Source organism: Tenrec ecaudatus, chromosome 7 (genome assembly GCF_050624435.1).
Source record: "Tenrec ecaudatus isolate mTenEca1 chromosome 7, mTenEca1.hap1, whole genome shotgun sequence".
NCBI lineage: Eukaryota > Metazoa > Chordata > Mammalia > Afrosoricida > Tenrecidae > Tenrec > Tenrec ecaudatus.
This window is the reverse complement of record NC_134536.1, coordinates 158,946,896-158,966,175: the sequence shown is the minus strand read 5'-3', so window position 1 is coordinate 158,966,175 and position 19,280 is coordinate 158,946,896. Positions and strand designations below refer to the sequence as shown.

General features: G+C 40.9%; 1 protein-coding gene and 2 pseudogenes across 1 annotated transcript in view; all 3 read right to left on the bottom strand.

The window, feature by feature from the left end:
• ERO1B (endoplasmic reticulum oxidoreductase 1 beta) overlaps positions 1-19,280 on the bottom strand; it is an 83,289-nt gene that overhangs the window by 46,753 nt on the left and 17,256 nt on the right. The window contains exons 4-5 of the mRNA XM_075555289.1: positions 4,761-4,802; positions 3,083-3,165 (exon numbers count right to left, since the gene is read on the bottom strand). Coding sequence (XP_075411404.1) covers positions 3,083-3,165; positions 4,761-4,802 — 125 coding nt within the window. The remainder of the gene's footprint in view (positions 1-3,082; positions 3,166-4,760; positions 4,803-19,280) is intronic.
• LOC142453121 (ubiquitin carboxyl-terminal hydrolase 1 pseudogene) lies at positions 10,701-11,585 on the bottom strand (annotated as a pseudogene).
• On the bottom strand, positions 11,582-12,591 carry LOC142453120 (ubiquitin carboxyl-terminal hydrolase 1 pseudogene; annotated as a pseudogene).

Below are 19,280 nucleotides of genomic sequence, written 5' to 3'. Positions count from 1 at the left end.
CCTGTAGGGTTTCTATTAGTTCGAAATTACTTGAAGGCAATGCATTTGGTTAGTATAAGAGAAAACAAACAAAAAACAGACTGGGGAAGAAGAGATGAAAATGCAGGAATAGGTCATAGGAGACTGCAGGTTTATTTCATATTTCTCATTTCTTAGAAAGCTGGTAGACCATGTTATTGTTCATTTTGAATAGAGGGTATGTGAGTGCATATTACATTATTCATTGTACTTTTGTGTTAAAATATTTCTTCAATTAAATAATACATGACTACTAACTTTAACAACTGAAGATTTTAACACTTAGAATACACCAATATAAATCTAAAGGAACAGTGAAATTTTAAAAGAATGTTAGCATTATTATATTCCGAGCTATAGACATGTTAAGCTATTTTATACTGTATGATCTAAGACCATTTACAAATTATTTATGCTGAGCTTCAAAAGCAAGTTTTTGCTTAGTACTAAAGAGAAGAAGCTAATAGGAAACAAATGCTATGCAACATCATGGTACATTACGCTATGCAACTTAATGCTACATTAACAAATGCTATGCAACTTAATGCTATATTAAGAGTTAACTTTTATCATTCAAAATGTAACATATAGATGGAATTAAAAGTTATAAAAGACATTGAGGTCCAAGCCTGATATCCCATAATATCTTGGGAAAGATGTCAGTAAGACCAATTAATGGCACAATTCCTACAATTTTATCTTACTTTTTTTCACAAACCATATGACATTATTATACAAAGCGACTACAAACACTTACTGGATGCAAATCACTGTTATTACCGTGATTGAAAGTCAAGCTATTCCCATTTAGGTATACCACAGCTTAAAAGTCCGTGAATTAGCCCTTCCTGCCAAGCTGAATTCTAGTCATCACAGGCGTGTCTGATCCAAAGAGGACAGTTACAAAATTCAAAAAGAGTGAAGAGAAGGCATCAGAGCTAAAACTCTGAACACCCAGTTTGGAGAAGGCCATAGAGGACAGTGGGTGCCCCAACCCCATCTGCAGAGTCTCTAGTCAGACGGAGCCGCTGGCAGATCCATTCTAGCCACAGGCAAAAGTCTGAAACAGAGACCACTGTGATCTTGATGATGCTGGATCGAACTCGATCCTTGGCCAGTTGGCCTCCCTGGAGACACAACCTGAGTTTGTTCTGGGTGCAAGTATCTCTTACTTGTTCCATGACAGAAATTTCCTCCCTGGCCTTTTCAGTGTTGACGGGGATCTTTTCCTCTTTAGGTTTTTTTTTTTTTTTTTGGTAATTCTGTCTTTATCCTGCTATGGTTTTATCCTTACCACCTTCGTGTGATTTTGTGTTTTTTTAAATATCATTTTCTGTTGGGTTTCGAAGCTGTGAAGCACAGGAGTGGATGCATAATGAAAATAACTGATACAAGGAGTTATAGGGAATGAATGCAGGGGTGGGAGGGAAAGGGGATTTGGGAGTCAATAATGAAGGTGGGGGGGGAGGGGACACTAGAACTGATTGTGATTGCACAACTCATTTTAAGGGAGATTTAACCATGGGGGGGGGTGTGATACTCTAAGACGGATGTGATGGTGATTGTACTGAAGTGATATGACTGAATGGTTGAATTATACGATATGTAAATTATATGCCAACGAAACTGTTGGGGGGGCGGGGCGGCTACTGTGGGCACTAGAAAAATCCATAAAACTGATTTGAGTCTATGAATAGGAAAGATTTGCCTGTGATAAACTTTTATTATTTTAATAGATTTGCTACATTCTAGAAATTCAAGGACAAGAAGGAACAATGGTATTATACCAACAAAACAAGCAAACTCACTGCCACTGAGTCAGTTCCGACTCATGGAGACCCTGTGGAGCAGGGTAGAACTGCCCCTGTAAGTGTCCAAGACGGAAACTTTTCAGGGGAGTAGAAAGCCCAGTCTTGCTCCCCGAGAGCTGGCTAGTAGTTTTGAACTATTGACCTTGTGGTTAGCAGCTCAATGTGTAACCACTATGCCACCAGGGCTCCTCAAAGTTATTATGGATTTTGAATAAAGAATGACTTTTTCTTTTCGTTTAACTGTTTTTTTTAGCCCGTGAATTGGTTCAAGGTTAACAGAGCACATCAGTTTTCTGTTCAATAATCCACATACCGTACTTTTTGTTTCATGTTATTGACTGAACCCCCCACAACAAAACTTCACTCTCGCCCCGTGTTTCTTGTTTCTACTCCTTCTTCTTTAGCTCTGCTGAACTTGGTCCTTGGGGAAAGGCTGTCCTTTTGATCTCAAATGGTTGCTTATTCTACAGTGGGCATGTTCTTTTCAGGAGTTCCACCAATCTCTGTCTGACCAGAAAGCCTGGTAGTATTATTTTTTTAATTGTTTTTATGATTTTGAGTTTTGTTTCATCCATTTTTCTCCCACTCTATCCAGGATCTTCTAATGTAATCTCTTTCAGGGCAGTTAGTAGCTGTAGCTGGGCACTATGTAGTTCTAGTTTCAGGGACATGCAGACTAATATTCCTGAGGCCCATGAGCCCACTGGGCAAAGTGAAACTATATACTGAAGGTCTTACATTTTCATAATTTTTTTTTTTGCTCCTCTGGATTGGGAGAAACCTTGGATGGCTGTCCATGATGGCATTTAAGATCCCAGTCACTACTCACCAAAGTAGGATTTAAAAATGTTTTCATGTCAATTGACCTCGGTCCTTGGTCCTTAGCCCCCAGGCCCAGTGACTCATTCCTTCAAAGTGTTTGGTTATGTCTAAGTGTGAAAAGTATGAATACCATACTTTTGTCCCTCCATGCTCCACCACATACTGAGTACACATGGACAAATATCCAGTCAAATCTATATATTCGTGGGTACATTCCCCTTCGCTCTCCCACACCTGTTCAGCCTGCATGCCTATCCATGCATCAGAAGAGAAATGTTTTCCTCCTTTCAAAAATTAGTTGAAAATTCAATGGTTAGAAAACGTTTTAACAGAATCATTAGAAAAGTTTCAAAATAAATTATAAGAAAATAAGATTTTTGATATAAATGCACAAAAGATTATTTTCTTAATATGATGAAAATAAAAATTACCTAAGTGTGCTGTTAATTGCTCCCAGTTTATTAGCTTGCTCACAATCTTCTAATTCTTTGGTATCATTCACCATTTTCAAGTACTGCAAGAACATTAATAAGTAAGCTTAAAATAATTATTACTATTTTCATCTTTGTCTCATGTTCCACTGTCAGGATAATCAATCTGTCAGTGATGATATATATTAAATACAGATACATCCTATTATCAAAATCCTTTATATATGTAAGAAATACAAACTGAAATGTGGCACAAAGTTTTACCCAATAAATAAAGACATTAACTTTATAACAAGTAGTTACCAGTGTGCTGGTAATGCTGAAAAGAGATAAAAGTCTCTTGGGAAAGTAATTTGAATATATATATATATATATATGTAGAGTTACAAAATTCCTAAACCTTTGAACCAACAATTCCCCTAGAGAGACCATACCTCAATACAGCAATTAAAAAGCAAAAAAAGGCATACCTACATCATTAAGTTATTTGGTATGATCTTACCATATTGAGATACTTAAATGAGCCTGTGATCCAGCAATTCTAGACACACACCTAAAGAAACTCTTACAGGTCACTGTGCACAAGACCCATGGGACAAAGCTGCTGGTGCAGCATGGTCTGGACTAGCGGACACTGGAGATTGCGAGTCCACTGGTAGAGGAATTGCTGAGCTGTGATATGGTCCTACAGTTAAATGCTATGTAGCTGTTAAGAGGGACAAACAAGATCTATCTGTGTTCACAGATTTAACAATCTCCAAGCATAATGTTGAGTGAAAATTCAAACTTTAAAAAAAACCAAAGCACTTTAAACTGAAGAATGAAAAGATACAATGTCATTTTTTTAAATGTTAAGATTTCACAGGAAACCATTTATTTCTATGTTGCTGTGGATACCACACACAACAAATTCAGAAAAGTGGTTGGCTCTGGCGGGAGAAAGTACAAAAGAATTAGGCAGAGACTCAGAGGAAGGTGCCAGCTGCCGTCATGCTATTGCCCTCCTTTACGGAAGAGCTGAAGCAAAAGCAGAAGGCCACAGGCAAGAGAGCAAGGAGGTGGCGAGAGGACGCACAGAACGGCAGAGACGGTGCAGTGCTCTTTACGAAACAGGAACAATCGTGAAATACTAGGACCAAACTGTTCTCTAAAAATACATTAAAGGCAAAGTAAATCAGACCACATTCAGAAGAGGAAGGAGTAGTCTCGAATAAAGACATAAAGTCTTAGTTTGAACGAGTAGCTTGAATGTCATCTGAAATGACTCTGCTGAAAATATCCTGATAATTATTTACGTGCTATAAATTATGCTCATGAAAATGACGGGTTGCCTCGTCGAAACAGAAAACTAAAAGTGCCCGGGTGATAAAACACCTGCTGGTCTGACACTATGATTACACTTTCTACTTCTCTTAGAGGCTCCAAAAGCAGAGTGAAAATAATTTTAAAGGAATTATGTAATTTTAATGTAAAAAGCAAAAATGTATAGCTTCTCCACCTGCTTCAAGAATTAGGGATTTGAGACTGTCAGTCAACCTGAACTTAGAGTTCTCTACTACAACAACAACTGTTAAGTAGTTACAGTCGTACTGCAATATAAGATAAAGCAGAGTACAGATTTAAGATACAAAGCAATATAAAACAGAAATGAATATTCAAGAAAGAAAAAGCCACTCACCTTATTAGAATGCCCAGCTTTAATTCCAACTGGAATTTCACTCTTAAAAGAAAAACAATGCAAAAGTTTATAAAATTGAGTTTTTAAAATATTTCTTCCCAAATTAGTAATGCCGTTGTCATAACTCCCAGGGTATTTTAGTCCATGGGGAACAAATGGCCCTTCATCCCATTTCTATTTTTACATCATCTCTTGAGGTAAAGAGAAATCATTATCCCGTTGGAAATCACAGTAGGAAATACAATTATGCATACAAAATCACAGAGTAAAAATCAGGTCAAGTAATTCCCAATGCAATGTTTTTTAAAGTTGATATCACTTTTAGTTTAAAAAAGGTTAATTTTTTTCCCCATGAATCTTCTTAGCACAGAGGAGGAGGCTTTTTACAAATGCAAAACAATTTATGTTAAAGTTAAGGAATCCTGGTACAGCAGTGGTGGAGGGCTTAGAACCTTACCAGAAGGTTGACAGTTCAAATCCACCAGTGGCTCTGAAGAAGAGCCATGTGGCAGTCTGCTACCGTAAAGTTCCTAGCCCGTAAGCTCTATGAGGCAATTCTATTTTATGCAACAGGGTTGGTATGAATTAGAAATGGCTCGGAGTCAGTGGGCCTGGTTTTTCGTTTATATTTAATTTTTGCTCTAAGGTGAGATTTAAAGTTCAGGCATGTGGTAGAAAGCAACAGTTTTTTGACACATATAATTAATCTGAAAACTATCCACTTTACTAGGAGAAGAACTGCATGTAGGCCCAAGTTTATTTTCCACAAAGTCATTTAGGGCTAAGCTTCAAAAAGCACAATATGAAGTATGACAAGTGGCTAATCAAATAGGCCTGCTGGACTCGTGACTACTCGCTGGGCAGCTACTTGCAAGGCCAGCAAGTTGAAGCCGCCAGCAGCTCCTTGGGAGAGAGATGGGGAGTTCTACTCCCACACAGAGTTACAGTCTCAGAATCTCCCAGCATTCTCTCCGTCCTACGGTCACTATGCATCAGAGTCGACTTGATGGCAGTGAGACTGAGACTCAAACACCATTTTAAACAAAGGTCATACCGAACGCAGACAATCACAGGTTGGTCCTCGAACCAAACGCAGGAAGTGATTTCCAATATTTGAATTTGTGAACTCTAAAACAAGCATACAAACAGAACATACACATAAACTAACTGCCACTGAGTTGATTCTGAGTCTTAGCAACCTTATGTGCCAGAGTCGAACTACCTCTTCATGGGGGCAAGATACCCCATTTTGTCCTCTCAAAGCATGTGGTGGCTTTGAACTGTTCACATTCTGGTTAACAGCCCACCATGTCACCAGGGCTATAAGATTAATAGCAGGGTTAAGATGCAACTATTGATCTTTTCTAAAGGCCTAGAGTGAAGAAGAGCGAAAAAAAAAATCAAAGGAGCATGGAATCAACTGGTGCAAAGGACTACAGAACCATGTGAAGCTCTGCCTCCACCACCTTGAGATCAGAGGAACTAGATGGTTCTACAGCCAACACCACTGACCTCTCTGACCAGGATCACAATCAAGACAAATTAGGAAAAGAATGTATAAAATGATAAAGTTCCGAATTATAAAAAAAGACTAGACGTATGGATCTGATCCTTACACCCTTCAAGCCTGGAACCGAACCCATCACTGGGCACCGCCTGTCAATCAAACAGGCAGGCCTAAAACCATGAGGTGCGTGATTCTCAAAATAATTAACCCTATCAGACCCACAGGGAAGCATGTACTCAAACACACAGAGAAGTACGAAAGCCACGCATACACTGCTGTTGCTGCGTGCCATGAAGGGGGTTCCAACCCACAGTAACCACGGTACAAAACATTGCCCGGCCCGGAGTCATCCGCACACTCGTCATGTGTTAGGCCACTTTGTAGCCACCGGGTCAATCCCGGTCATTGGGGGAGGGAGGTTCCTCTTTTTTGCTGACCCTCTACTTTACCAAGTACGATACCCTCTCCCAGGAACTAGAGGCAGCATTCTAGAAGCACTCTTCCCGAGGCAGACTAGTCTGTCATCTGGGGTGCTTTCAGTATTCTTCACCAGCATCTTCAGCCAAATGCATTCATGCTTCGCTGGCTCTCCTTATCCGTTGTACCGTTTTCACGTGTACCGGAAGCAGCTGGAAATGACCCTGGCTGGGGTCAGGTGAACCCGAGTCTGAAAAGCAATATTTTGCTGTTTACCAGTTGAAGAGGGCTTGTATAGAAGACTGGCCCAATGCAGGGCGTCGTTTGATTCCTTGGCTGCTGCTTCCAAGAGCCTGACCATGAAGCCAGCCACTATGAAATCCTTGACAACTTCAGTTTATTTTCTTTGCTTAACATAATGTTGTCGTTGGTGTAGTTGGAATATTTTGGTTTGCTTTACATTGGGCTGTAGTCCATTCTAGTTACATGATCTGTTAGCAATTAGCGACTGAAGAGTGAAGGGGTGGAGTTCAGCCTGTCAGTCAGGTAGCAGCTTGAAGACTTCATGTGGAGGCGCTAAGGAGATAAACAGCTTGCTTCAGGTAGGACACACATTCACTCCCTGCGAGACATGCTTGCTGACAAGACACATGGAGCTACGCTAGAGCCCTGGAGCTGGAAGAGCCACGTGGAAATCCTTGCCAGCCCTGAGTTGCCTCTACTGCCACTGGATCCAGATGACTTGCCACCCACTGGCCTGTGATCTTCCTGTATTTGGCATCATTGCATGTGTTTCGTGAGTCTGCAGAGGAATTTATAGATTGGTATCAGACATATGGGCTAATATCGTACTTATGGACTTGATCTGGACTGAGCGGGGATGTTTTCTCAACATTCAATTGCTCTTGTATATAAAGCTCTTTCTTGTTCACATATGAGTGTCCCTGGATTTGTTTCTCTAGTTGACCCAGACTAATACAGCTGCCGTCTTGGATTTTCATTAACAAGTATTTCAAAAGTCTTCTTTGGTTCCAACCGACAAGGTTGTGTATATTATAGGTTGTTAATAAGCCTTCCTCCAATCCTGATGCCAAGTTCTTTTTCATATCGTCTAGCTACTTGGATAATCTGTACACAGGCTGAATAAGCATGATGATAGGATATAACTCTGATACACACCTTTTGGAGATTTTAAATCACTCAGTATTCTCTGGTTCTATTTAAATAACTCTGTAGATCTTGGTCCACGGACAGGTTCTTCATGAGCACAATTAAGTGTTCTGGAATTACTATTTTTCTTCAATGTTATCCACAGTTTCTTATGGCTGACATAGGTGAATGACTTTAAACACAATCAAACATCTGATATTCTCTGGTTTCAACTAAGATCCAACCAATGTCAGTAATGATATATCTTGCGCCACATCATCTTTGGAATCCAGCCTGAATTTCTGGCAGTTCACTGTCAATGTGTTGCTTCAACTGGTTTTTTTTGTGTTTGTTTGTTTTCAAATTTTTACTTGCATATGACATTGTGTAATATTGATGATACAGTAGAACCTTGGACCTTGACACTAATCCATTCTAGGAGTGCCGAGATGTGACGCAGTCGAGTTTTGAATCCATTTTTCCCATAAGAAATAACAGAAAACGGATTAATCCGTTCTTGACCACCAAGATTTTACCCTAACCTTGCCTGTTTATACAAAGCATCACACAGAATTTTCAAAGTAAATAAGTTCGGAGTTAACTATTATCATTTAAATAAGAAACACAACATTTAAAAAGTTTTTAACAACTACAGTATGACCCACACCTTGAGACTGATGAGGATCTATATCTGTGGACATGGATGTGGGGTGGAGGTATGGATATATATATATATATATATATATATATAGAAAGAGAGAGAGAGAGAGATTGGAAGGGGCATAAAATCAACTGGTAGCTAGCTGCTTTTCAGGAGTTTTTCCCTTCTTTGCCTTATTTTCTAGTAGGACCTGGCTGGCTTTCTCTAATGTGGTCTGCTAGTGGTGTTTCCTTACTGTTTCCTAAAAGGGTTTATTAAATTATTTTCAACAGTATCAATAACACAGTTAACAAGTTCCTTATCATGATGATTCTTTAAAAAAAAAACTTTCTCAGGACTCACGTTTTTTATCAAAAACAGTACAAAACGCCACAAAAAAAACTAAGAAAATTATAGCAAAACGCCTGCAACACAGCTGCAAAAGGTTTAAACAACATGTACCAACAACACCAACTGAGGCAGAGTGACCAAAATACGGACTGCTTTTGTTTACAAAAATCATGTGTGTCGGGTCAGATTCTGATGTTTTGTTTGAGCTCTGATGCAAACTTTTCTCAGCGTTTTGTGTCGAAATCCAATTATGCTGAGTACTGGTGCGGCCCGGGTACCGGGGTTCTACCGCGGTGTTCAGTAAGTTCTGCATTTGGTTCCTTTCTTTGGAAACTGGGACACAGATCTCTTCCAAGTGGTTGACCAAGTAGCTGTCTTCCAAATTTCTTGGCACAGATTAGTGAGTGCTCCCAGTGCTTCCTCATCTTGAAACATTTCCACTGTCCTCCACCAGCTCCTGGAGCCTTGTTTTCGGTTACTGAATCCAGCACAGCGTGGACTCCGCCCTTGAGTACCATCACTTCTTGACCACAGGCGGCTTCTTGCTATGGCTGGATGTGCATCGATTCCTTTCGGTACAGTGATGGTTTCTTTCTTTCTTTTTTGATTGTTGATTTCTTACATCTTCTTTGGACACTTCCTGTCTAATATTTTACCAAATAATCCTTCGATAAGATCTGGCATCACGATAGTATAAAGCTAAATGTACTGAATGAAATTCTGTCCCTTCGAGCCAGTCAAAGTGTGATGAAGCAATGATGAAAAATACAACTTTCCTCTAGTTTCTAAATGCTTCCTATTCCCCCATAATCCCGACCCCGAATTCATGATCCGAATTCTACCTTGAAAGTCTGGCTAGACCAGAGGATGCACACTGGTACAGATAGGAATTGGAAACACAGGGAATCCAGGACAGATGATCCCTCCAGGACCAGTGGTGAGAGTGGCGATACTGGGAGAGTAGAGGGAGAGTAGGTTGGAAAGAGGGAACCGATTACAAGGATCTACATATAACCTCCTCCCTTGGGAACGGACAACAGAAATGGGGATGAAGGGAGACGTCGGACAGGGCAAGATATGACAAAAGAATAATTTATAAATTATCAAGGGCTCATGAGGGAGGGGAGAGTAGGAAGGGAGGGGAAAAATGAGGACCTGATGCCAGGGGCTTAAGTGGAGAGCAGATGTTTTGAGAATGATGAGGGCAATGAATGTACAAATGTGCTTTACACAATTGATGTATGTATGGATTGTGATAACAGTTGTATGAGTCCCTAATAAAATGATTTTTAAAAAAAGAAAATATTTTGAAATTGACTGTGGTAGCAATTGTACAATACTGCTTGATGTGATTAAACTATGTTATGATTAAAAATAAGAATGAAGAAAATGTTCTAAAATTGATGGTGGTAATAATTGTACAACTCTTCTTAATATGACTAAACTTAAATTGCAGTTTGTAGACTATATGCCAATAAAATTGTTTTTAAAAAATTCTGTCTCTTACCTGGAAAACCACAGGTCTGACAACATGTAGGTAATTACTCCAAATAAGCAGATACGAATAAAAGCACTTTATTTTTTTAAGTAAGCACAAAAAGTATGCTTTTAAATGATTCCATATTGGATAATTTGTTTAGAATGTATACAAGTTTGTTTCCCAATGGAAAACTAGTTACTAGTAAGGTAAGTGAATGCTAAAAATTTGTATCATTTTCAGTAATTCAAATTTCACTATATAAAACCTTAGAGAGACTAGTAATACCCAACAGCTACAAAAGATAAGCTAAAGATCCTTTGAAGTAAGTAACATCGCCAATGTGTGTCCATGTCTGTTTAATAGACACAAGGGAAATTACACTTGCTCTATAATGTCTTATAAAATAACAGTAAGAAGAGATGTAGAAGGGGAAAGAGAATTCAAAAAGTCTCTTCAGTGACTTTTACTTTGGAATCATCGAAAAGCAACCACTTCCCTTCAAATCTTTCATGCTTCGCACTACCTAGGACATTTTATTCCAGCACCCACTACCACTAGTGCCGGTTTGGTCACTGGATTGCTTGCTGTCAGATCCATGGGTCCCATGTGTAGTAGCAGTCTCAGAATTTCTACTTTCAGTAGATGCTGTCTCAGGATTGGCTGCTTTGTTATGTAATTCATAATCTGCTTTGTTCTGTTGTCCTCCAGAAGTCCAACAGCTGCTACATCTTTGTGTTTAAAAATCAATTTGGCTGCTTGGCTGTGTTTCCCGTGACTCCTTCATTGTCATAATTTTCAACCACACCTCTTGCTTATTCCACATTTACTGGCTATGGCTTACCTATCTCACACAGTTGGTCTACCATCAGATTTCCCTTATCTAGCGCTTCATAGCTAAGGTCAGTGACTCTAACAGACTCATTACAATACCCAGTACTAATTGTAAGGCCACTGTCACAACTACGAATAATCCACAGCTACCATCGGTTGGCTTTGGGCTCCGTTCTGGGAGTGACAATTTAATAAGTATGAACAGAGGAGTGGTGATCTTGGGGAGTCTACCATCACAGCAAACAAGCGCTGAGCACTGGCTGCAAAGCCCTTCCACGGCCTAGTTACAACTTCAGGCATTTTGTCCTTACCAGCCTTACATTGTCCATCTCTCTGTTGTTACTACCATCTGTTTCCTCTCTCGAATGAGAGTTCTCTCCTGCCTTAGCAGGTGGTTCTGCCACATTTCTCACACCTTCTCTTTGTAAGAGTTGGCATGCACACGGTCATACTTCCTGTGCACGCTGTAAATATCCTTCATACATAGGGTATCGTTCCCTGAGCAGGTTAAGCAGTCGCCTTGGCTGCGTAGCAAGCTCATCAGTATATTTCTCTGGAGTTAAGAGAAAAGTAGCTTGAAGCTATTTAACGGAAATGATTCAGGACAGACTGTAAACTAGATAACTTGTGAAGAATCTTCTTTGCAATTTCCCTTATCTTTTTTTAAAAAACATTTTATTGAGGGCTCTTACAAGTCCCGTAACAATCCGTACATCAATCGTGTCCAGCACATTTGTACATATGCTGCCATCATTCTTTTCCAACATTTATTTTCTATTGAGCCCTTGGGGTCAGCTCCTCTTCCCCCATTTCCCTCCCCCACACCCTCATGGCCCCTTGATAAATTATACAGTATTATTATTTTCATATCGTACACCAACCACTGTCTCCCTCCCCTTATCTTTTTGCCTGGCTTCATCTAATAGGGCTTCTTTCTTCCTTGCAATAATATTAAGTGCTGGTGGCACAGTGGTTACAAGCTGGCCTGCCATCTGCAGGGTCCCCAGTTTGAACACACCAGCTGCTCTGGGGAGAAAGAAGGGGCGTTCTATTCAGAAATCCTCAGGGCAGTTCTACTCTCCCACAGGGTCCCTATGAGTCAGCATCGACTTGATGGCGCTGTCGGACGTTTTGTCTTGTTGCTGGTCTCCCTTGAGATTTAAAAGCAGGACAGAAATAGAAGCCTTGAAGTACCTGGTTTAGATAACGAGTATTGCCAGGGGGGTTCAGTGCCACGAACGGCAGCACGCTTTCTCGCTCCTCACGGTCCACAGGTGAAGACTTAGCTGCAGGAACAATTTGGTCAAATTCAGATCCACTGTATTCTCAAACTTTCTCCGTTTTCTTGAGACTCCCTGGAATCCAAGGCTCTCTTAGTTCCCTTATTTTGAAGATCCTTCAAAGACAGTCTGCTTGATGGACTCCTTCTCGCGAGCCCATTATTTCCACTAGGCATGGCACCAAGCTTTTTCTCTTCAATTCCAAGGAGCTCTAAGAAGCAAACTGGAATCACCAAGGATATATTTCACCAGGTGCCACATGATGCTGTACCACTGGTGCGGTACGGTCCTGTCGTTGAGTCAGGACCAACTTGACAGCACATGGTCACAGCCCAAGCACGGTCCACTGTGATGATGCCGAGAGGCCATCCAGGATGTGTGTGGGTGCACCAGGTGAGCCTCTTCTCTGAGGCGGAGTCCCTGAGCCAGGACAAAGAGGCCCGGTGGCCTTCCCTACAGGAGAGTGACCACCCGACCTCAAGAGCTGGAACCCGGCTGCCACTTGGTTCTGCTTCATGCAGCCACCAACGGCACCGCCACGCGAAAACCACGGGCACCTGCACCAGGAAAGGGGTCCCTCTCGCGACAAGGCTGGACGGCTCAGGGCTCGTCACTCCAGCACCGAGGAGAACTTGGTGTGTTTTCCTCCGTGTCTCGAGGATTAAAAGGTGACTTCAGATTATCGAATGCAAACTCTAATTCTGCATCAGCAAAACGTGCATTACAACATAAAGTGTCCGATAATGTCCTCCTCAAAGACCAAATAGTGTAAAACTCTTCACGTTCCTTAAGGAATCAACATGAAAGGATAGTTTTTATCTCTGGGCGAAAAGAAAAGGGGGTGGGATTAGAAATCAATAAATAACGGGTATACCGTTTGAGTCATTATGTAAATTGTTCCTGAAATTGGGTAAAGAGTTAGAGGGTTCATATTAATCTTTATATTTTTATATACCATTTAAAAAGTTCAACAAATAAGAATTCTTATCAGAAATTTAAGATGAAAGACTAATCCACTGTAAATACATATTTTTTAATTTTAATAAATCATTTTACTGGGGACTCTTATCACAATCCATACATCCATTGTGTCAAGTGCAATTGGACATATGTTGCCATCATCCTTTTCACAGTATTTTCTTTCTACTTGAGCCCTTGATATCAGGTCCTCATTTGTTTTCCTCCCTCAACCACCCTCCCACTCTCATGAGTGCTTGATAAATTATAATTATTTTCATATCTTACATCATCTGGTGTCTCCCTTCACCCATGTTTCTGTTGTTCGTCACCCTGGGGGATGGGGTAGGGTAGTTAATATGCCGATCATTGCGATCAGTTCCCTCTTTCTCCCCCAATCCACTATAAACATTAAATAACATTTTAACATTAAGGGGAAAAAAGCAATTCAGAAAGCTATACATCATCGAACTCATTAATGAACTCTTACAAGTCAACAATTAAAAAGGAAATTAAAATAGGGACAAGTATGTGATTAGACATTTCTCTGAAGAAGATCTGAAAAATGCCTTTTAAAAGTTTTGGGGTTGCAAGAATACCTTGTTCTAACAACCTGGCATTCTGTGATGCCCACCCTCCCTGCACAACCGCTGAAGACAAACGGGTGCACAAGCAAATGTGGTGAAGAAAGCTGATGGTGCCCAGCTACCAAAAGATACAGTGTCTGGGGTCTTAAATACTTGATGTTAAACAAGTCATCTAGCAGAGAAGCAACTAGCCCACATGGAAGAAGCACACCAGCCTGTGTGATCATGAGGTGCCCAAGGGATCAGGTAACAGACATCAGAAGGCTCAAAACAACCAAACAAGAAAACATATTGTTGAGTACAAGGTGGGGCTGGAGCAGACCCCAAACCAACTGTAGATAATGGGACATCCCTTCATAGAAGGGTCACAGGAAGGGATGAGTCAACCAGGGCGCAGTATAGCTCCAATGAACCACACAATATTCTTCTGGTTCCTTGAGGCTTCCTCACACCCCACTACCATGACCCCAGTTCTGCCTTTCGGTTCTAGTTAGACTGGATCTTGTACACTGGTACAGACAGAGCTCACGACACACAGAATTCAGGTCAGATAAACCCCTGAGACACAGAAATGGGAGTAGCGATACCAGGAGGGAAGGGAGAAGGTGGGGAGGAAAGGAGGGGGGAACCAATCACAATGTTCAACACATAACCATACACCCGCGCACACACACCCCTCACATGCCTTAGGGGGATGACTCAGAGTGACTCCCTTGTGGGTTTCCGAGACTGTAACTGTTTACTGGAGTAGAAAACCCCACCTTTCTCCCTTGGAGTGGCTGGTGGTTTTGAACTGCTGACCATGAGGATTGTAGCCCAACGCTTAACAACCGCACCACCAGGGCTCCTTACTAGGATACTAGAGTGGCTAAATAAAAAGACAGACAACATGTGTTGGCAAAGATCTCTAGAAATTCCCGGTGGGTATGTAAACTGTTTGTCATTACAGTGGTCTAGTCATGTCGCAGAGAAACCGAGTTAGCATATGATCAATCACCAATTCCATTTTGGAATTCAACACACAGGTTCATAAAAAAAAAAAACCTAGTACTCCAATGTTCACAGTAATATCATTCATAATAGCCCCAAAGCAGAAAGAATCCAAATGTCTATCAAGCGTTGAATGAGTAAAGGAATGTAGCATATTCCTACTATCAGACAGCATTCAGCCCAAAATAGAAATGACGTAACCTCACAATGCAACGGACTCTGAAAACATAATGTCGAGTAAATAAAGCAAGTAACAAGAGGCCACATATTTACCTCATGAAGTGTCGACATTGGGCAAGAACATGCAGGCAGGAAGTAGGTGAGTGGGTTTGGGGTTTAAGGGGGAGCAGTAACTGCTAATGGAAAATGCAGACTTTCTGTGGGTGGGGGAGGGGGAGGCCAGCGACAAAAAGGTCCTAACATTAGACAGTGGTTTCAGTGACACAACTCTTTGACTCCACATGGAATCACTGAACTGTATTCTTTAGAAAGGATTAATTTTTTAATGTTATTCAATGATAGTAACATAATAAAAAGAAACCACTAAGTAAAATAACTGAAGTTCATATTGATGTAAGTGCATAATGAAATAACTGAATTAGTGCGAAGCCAAAGTAAAGCTCTTGCTTCCAGGAGATTGTAGTAGAACACCAACTACTAGATGCAGCAGCAATGAAATGAGAAAATCACGCCAGGTACTCCCCAAATTATGACGTACTCAAGTAAGAACCAATCACAGCTGTGACCTGTCCATTTTCCTGCTTGGGATTTTGTAAATCTTTAGTAGAACGCACTACACACAAAGCTGCAGCACATAATTGGCTGATGTTCTCATCCACCGGGATGTTCACTTTCAATGTTTAATGTTAAGATCTACGGATCAAAGCACAGGCAGATGGCTGATTACGCCCTGGGTCATGGTGAAATCTGTGTTGGTACTGGTACAGGGAGTTGGAAAGGATAAAAAGTTTAAAAAAAAAGAAATCACTTTATTGGGGGCTCGTACAACTCTTTATCACAATCCTTACATCTATCGTGTTGAGCACATTTGTACATTTGTTGCCATCATCATTTTCAAAACATTTTTTTTCTACTTGAAACCTTGGTATCAGCTCCTCATTTTTTTCCTCCCTCCCCCATGAACCCTTGATAATTTATAAATCATTATTTTTTCATACCTTCACTGACCGATATTTCCCTTTACCCACTCTGTGGTCCATCCCCCTGGGAGGCGGTTATAGGTAGATCATTCTTCCCCCACCTTCTTCCCCCACCTTCCCCTTTCTTCCCCCACCTTCCCCTCACCCTCCTAGTAATGGCCACTCTCCATATTGGTCCCAAGGGGTTTATCTGTCCTGGATTCCCTGTGTTTCCAGCTCTCATCTGTACACGTGTACATGCTCTGGTCTAGCTAGATTTGTGAGGCAGAACTGGGGTGATGATAGTGGGGGTGGGGAAGCATTAAAGAACTAGAAGAAAGCTGTATATGTCATTGGTGCTACACTGCACCCTGGCTGGCCCTTCTCCTCCTGTAAGGGGATATCCAATTGCCCACAGATGGGCTTTGGGTCTCCACTCCGCACTCCCCACCCCTCCAATTCACAATGACATGAATTTTTGTTCTGGGTCTTTGATGCCTGATACCCGATCCCATCGACACTTCATGATCACTCAGGTTGGTGTGCTTCTTCCAAGTGGGCTTTTTACTTCTCAACTAGATGGCTGTTTGTTTATCTTCAAGCCTTTAAGACCCCAGACGCTATATCTTATGATAGCCAAGCATCATTAACTTTCTTCACCACATTTGCTTACGTACCCATTTTGTCTTCAGCGATCATGTCGGGAAGGTGAGCATCTCAGAATGCTGGATTATTAAAACAAAGTGTTCTTGTGTTGAGGGAGTACTTTAGTAGAGGCCCAATGTCCATCTGCTTCCTTAATAGTAAACCAATAAATATATGCACATAGATCTATTTCTCCATCATCATACATAAATATATTTACATATGTACAAGCCTGTATTTAGACCTCTATAAATAGCTTTTGCCTCCTAGTTATTTCCTCTATTTCCTTTGTCTTTTCTTTTGTCCCACTATCATGTTCAGCCTTCATTTGGGTTTCAGTAACTCCCCTCGGCTACATTGCCCTTGACCAAGCCCCACCAGGCCTCCTACATCCTCCTCACCATCAATTTTAGGTTACTTGTAGTTCCTTTGTCCCTAGGTTTGCTAACACCCACTTCCTTTCCCCCATTTCCCCCTTCCATGACCCCTTGGAAACATCGGACCTATTGTTTCCTTCTCCGGATTGTATATCCAGCCTATCTTATCTAGATAGAACTGCAGAGATAATAATATGCACAAAAACAAGACAGAGCTCTACCTTACAAATCTGGCATTACATGTGACCTCCTCCCTGGGGGACAGACAACAGAAAAGTAGGTGAAGGGAGACATCAGAGAGGGCAAGAAATGACAAAATAATAATTTATAAATTATCAAGGGTTCATGAGGGAGAAGGAAGTTGGGAAGGAGGGGGAAAATGAGGAGCTGATGCCAGGGGCTTAAGTGGAGAGCAAATGTTTTGAGAATGATGAGGGCAATGAATATACAAAAGTAGTTTACACAACTGATGTATGTATGGATTGTGAAAAGAGTTGTATGAGCCCCTAATAAAATGATTAAAAAAACAAACTAAAAAAAAAACAAGACAGAGCAAAACAAAGCAACAAAAGAAAATAAAACAATAAAAACAGTAACAAAAAAAACCCAACAACTAAAAAAAAAAGCCTATTGAGTTAATTTACTGTGCCAACCTGGCCGATAAACACTGTGGGAATAATTGAAGGGCAGAGTGATAAATGGCTCTGTGAGCCTCATCTTTCTAGTTCTCGGGTCTCTTGCTCTCTGATGGCCGGACCAGGGTGCAGCTGCCTTAGCAGTTCCCTGCTTCAGCTTGCAAGGCTCACTTCTTGCAAGAATCCCTGAAGAGAAGCCACATGGACCCACCCCGATGCAGCCCTGGATGCTGGAGCAGCCGTGTGGAGACCCTGGCCAGCGCCGAGATGCTTACACGTTCACTGACTCGGCTTTCCTCCTGCAGTCGGCATCATAGTGTGTGTTTTGTGAGACGGAGGAGGACTTTGTGGATTGGTGTTGGGCATACAGGTTAATGGGCTAACGGACTTGTGGACTTGGCAGCACTGGGTTGGGATGTTTTCTTGATTTGCACTTACCCTTTATATAAAATTCTCTCTTAAACATGAGTTTCTGTGGATTTGTTTTTCTAAAGTACCCAGACTACTACACCTAAATAAATAGTTCAAGGTCTGTTTGTTGACCTTTATGAGAGTTTTCCAGTGGATTCCGATGGGGTGCCATGCCCTGGCCTACAGTCCATTTTTGATGTTACCTGGGGACTTCCTTGCTCTGCTCCCTTTGCTGTTCTGTTGCATGCCCTTAGTATTTCGTCTCAGTGTGATGGGGTCAGATCGGACACAATTCCCGCACTGTGTCACCAGTGTTGAAGTTGAACAATTTTTATGACTCGGTTTTTATTGTTACTACACTGACACCACTGGATTTTTTTTTAATTTGCTAATAAAAGGTAATAATATTAAAAGAAAAAGAAACAAAACCTGGAAACCAAGAGATACTCTACTTATGTCAAAATCAACTTGAAGGTGGAATCATCTAAGTGAAGCCCTATGATAAATTGGAGACTACCTATGTCTGGCAACTATCATATAAATAACTGACTAATGCAAGAATCATCAATGAGTTTTAAAACTAATAATGAAAATAAGATCATTTTCATAGTCTCAAACAGCTTCTCATTTTACAGTGAAGAAAATTCGCAGAAAGCACCATAATTAAGCGATCAAACTTAACATCATTAGGAATGACATCACACACCTCCTGAGACATGACGCAGTGAGAACACACACTATCCCTTCTATGGCATGACGGCCCAAATGCTGATAACCTGAATCTAATCATTAGAAAACAACGGGAAAAAACTACAGGAGAGATAATCTACAAAATAATCAGCCTGTGTCGCTTTAATTAAAAAGTCAAAACAACGAAAGAAAGAGAAACCCTGAGGAACTGTTCCATAGACGAAGACATGACAACCACATGCAATGCCCATTGCAAACCCACTCCGGGAAGAGGCACTGATTTTCCATTTACCAACTCCAATGGGTATGAGAGGATTTTAAAACCCATTCTGGTGCCAAGAACAGAATACATCTTCAATGAGCTGGGTGAAAAGGTGCTCACAGCATGTGAATTTGTTGATAAATCCACAATCTATAAATATTAGCCAAAAATA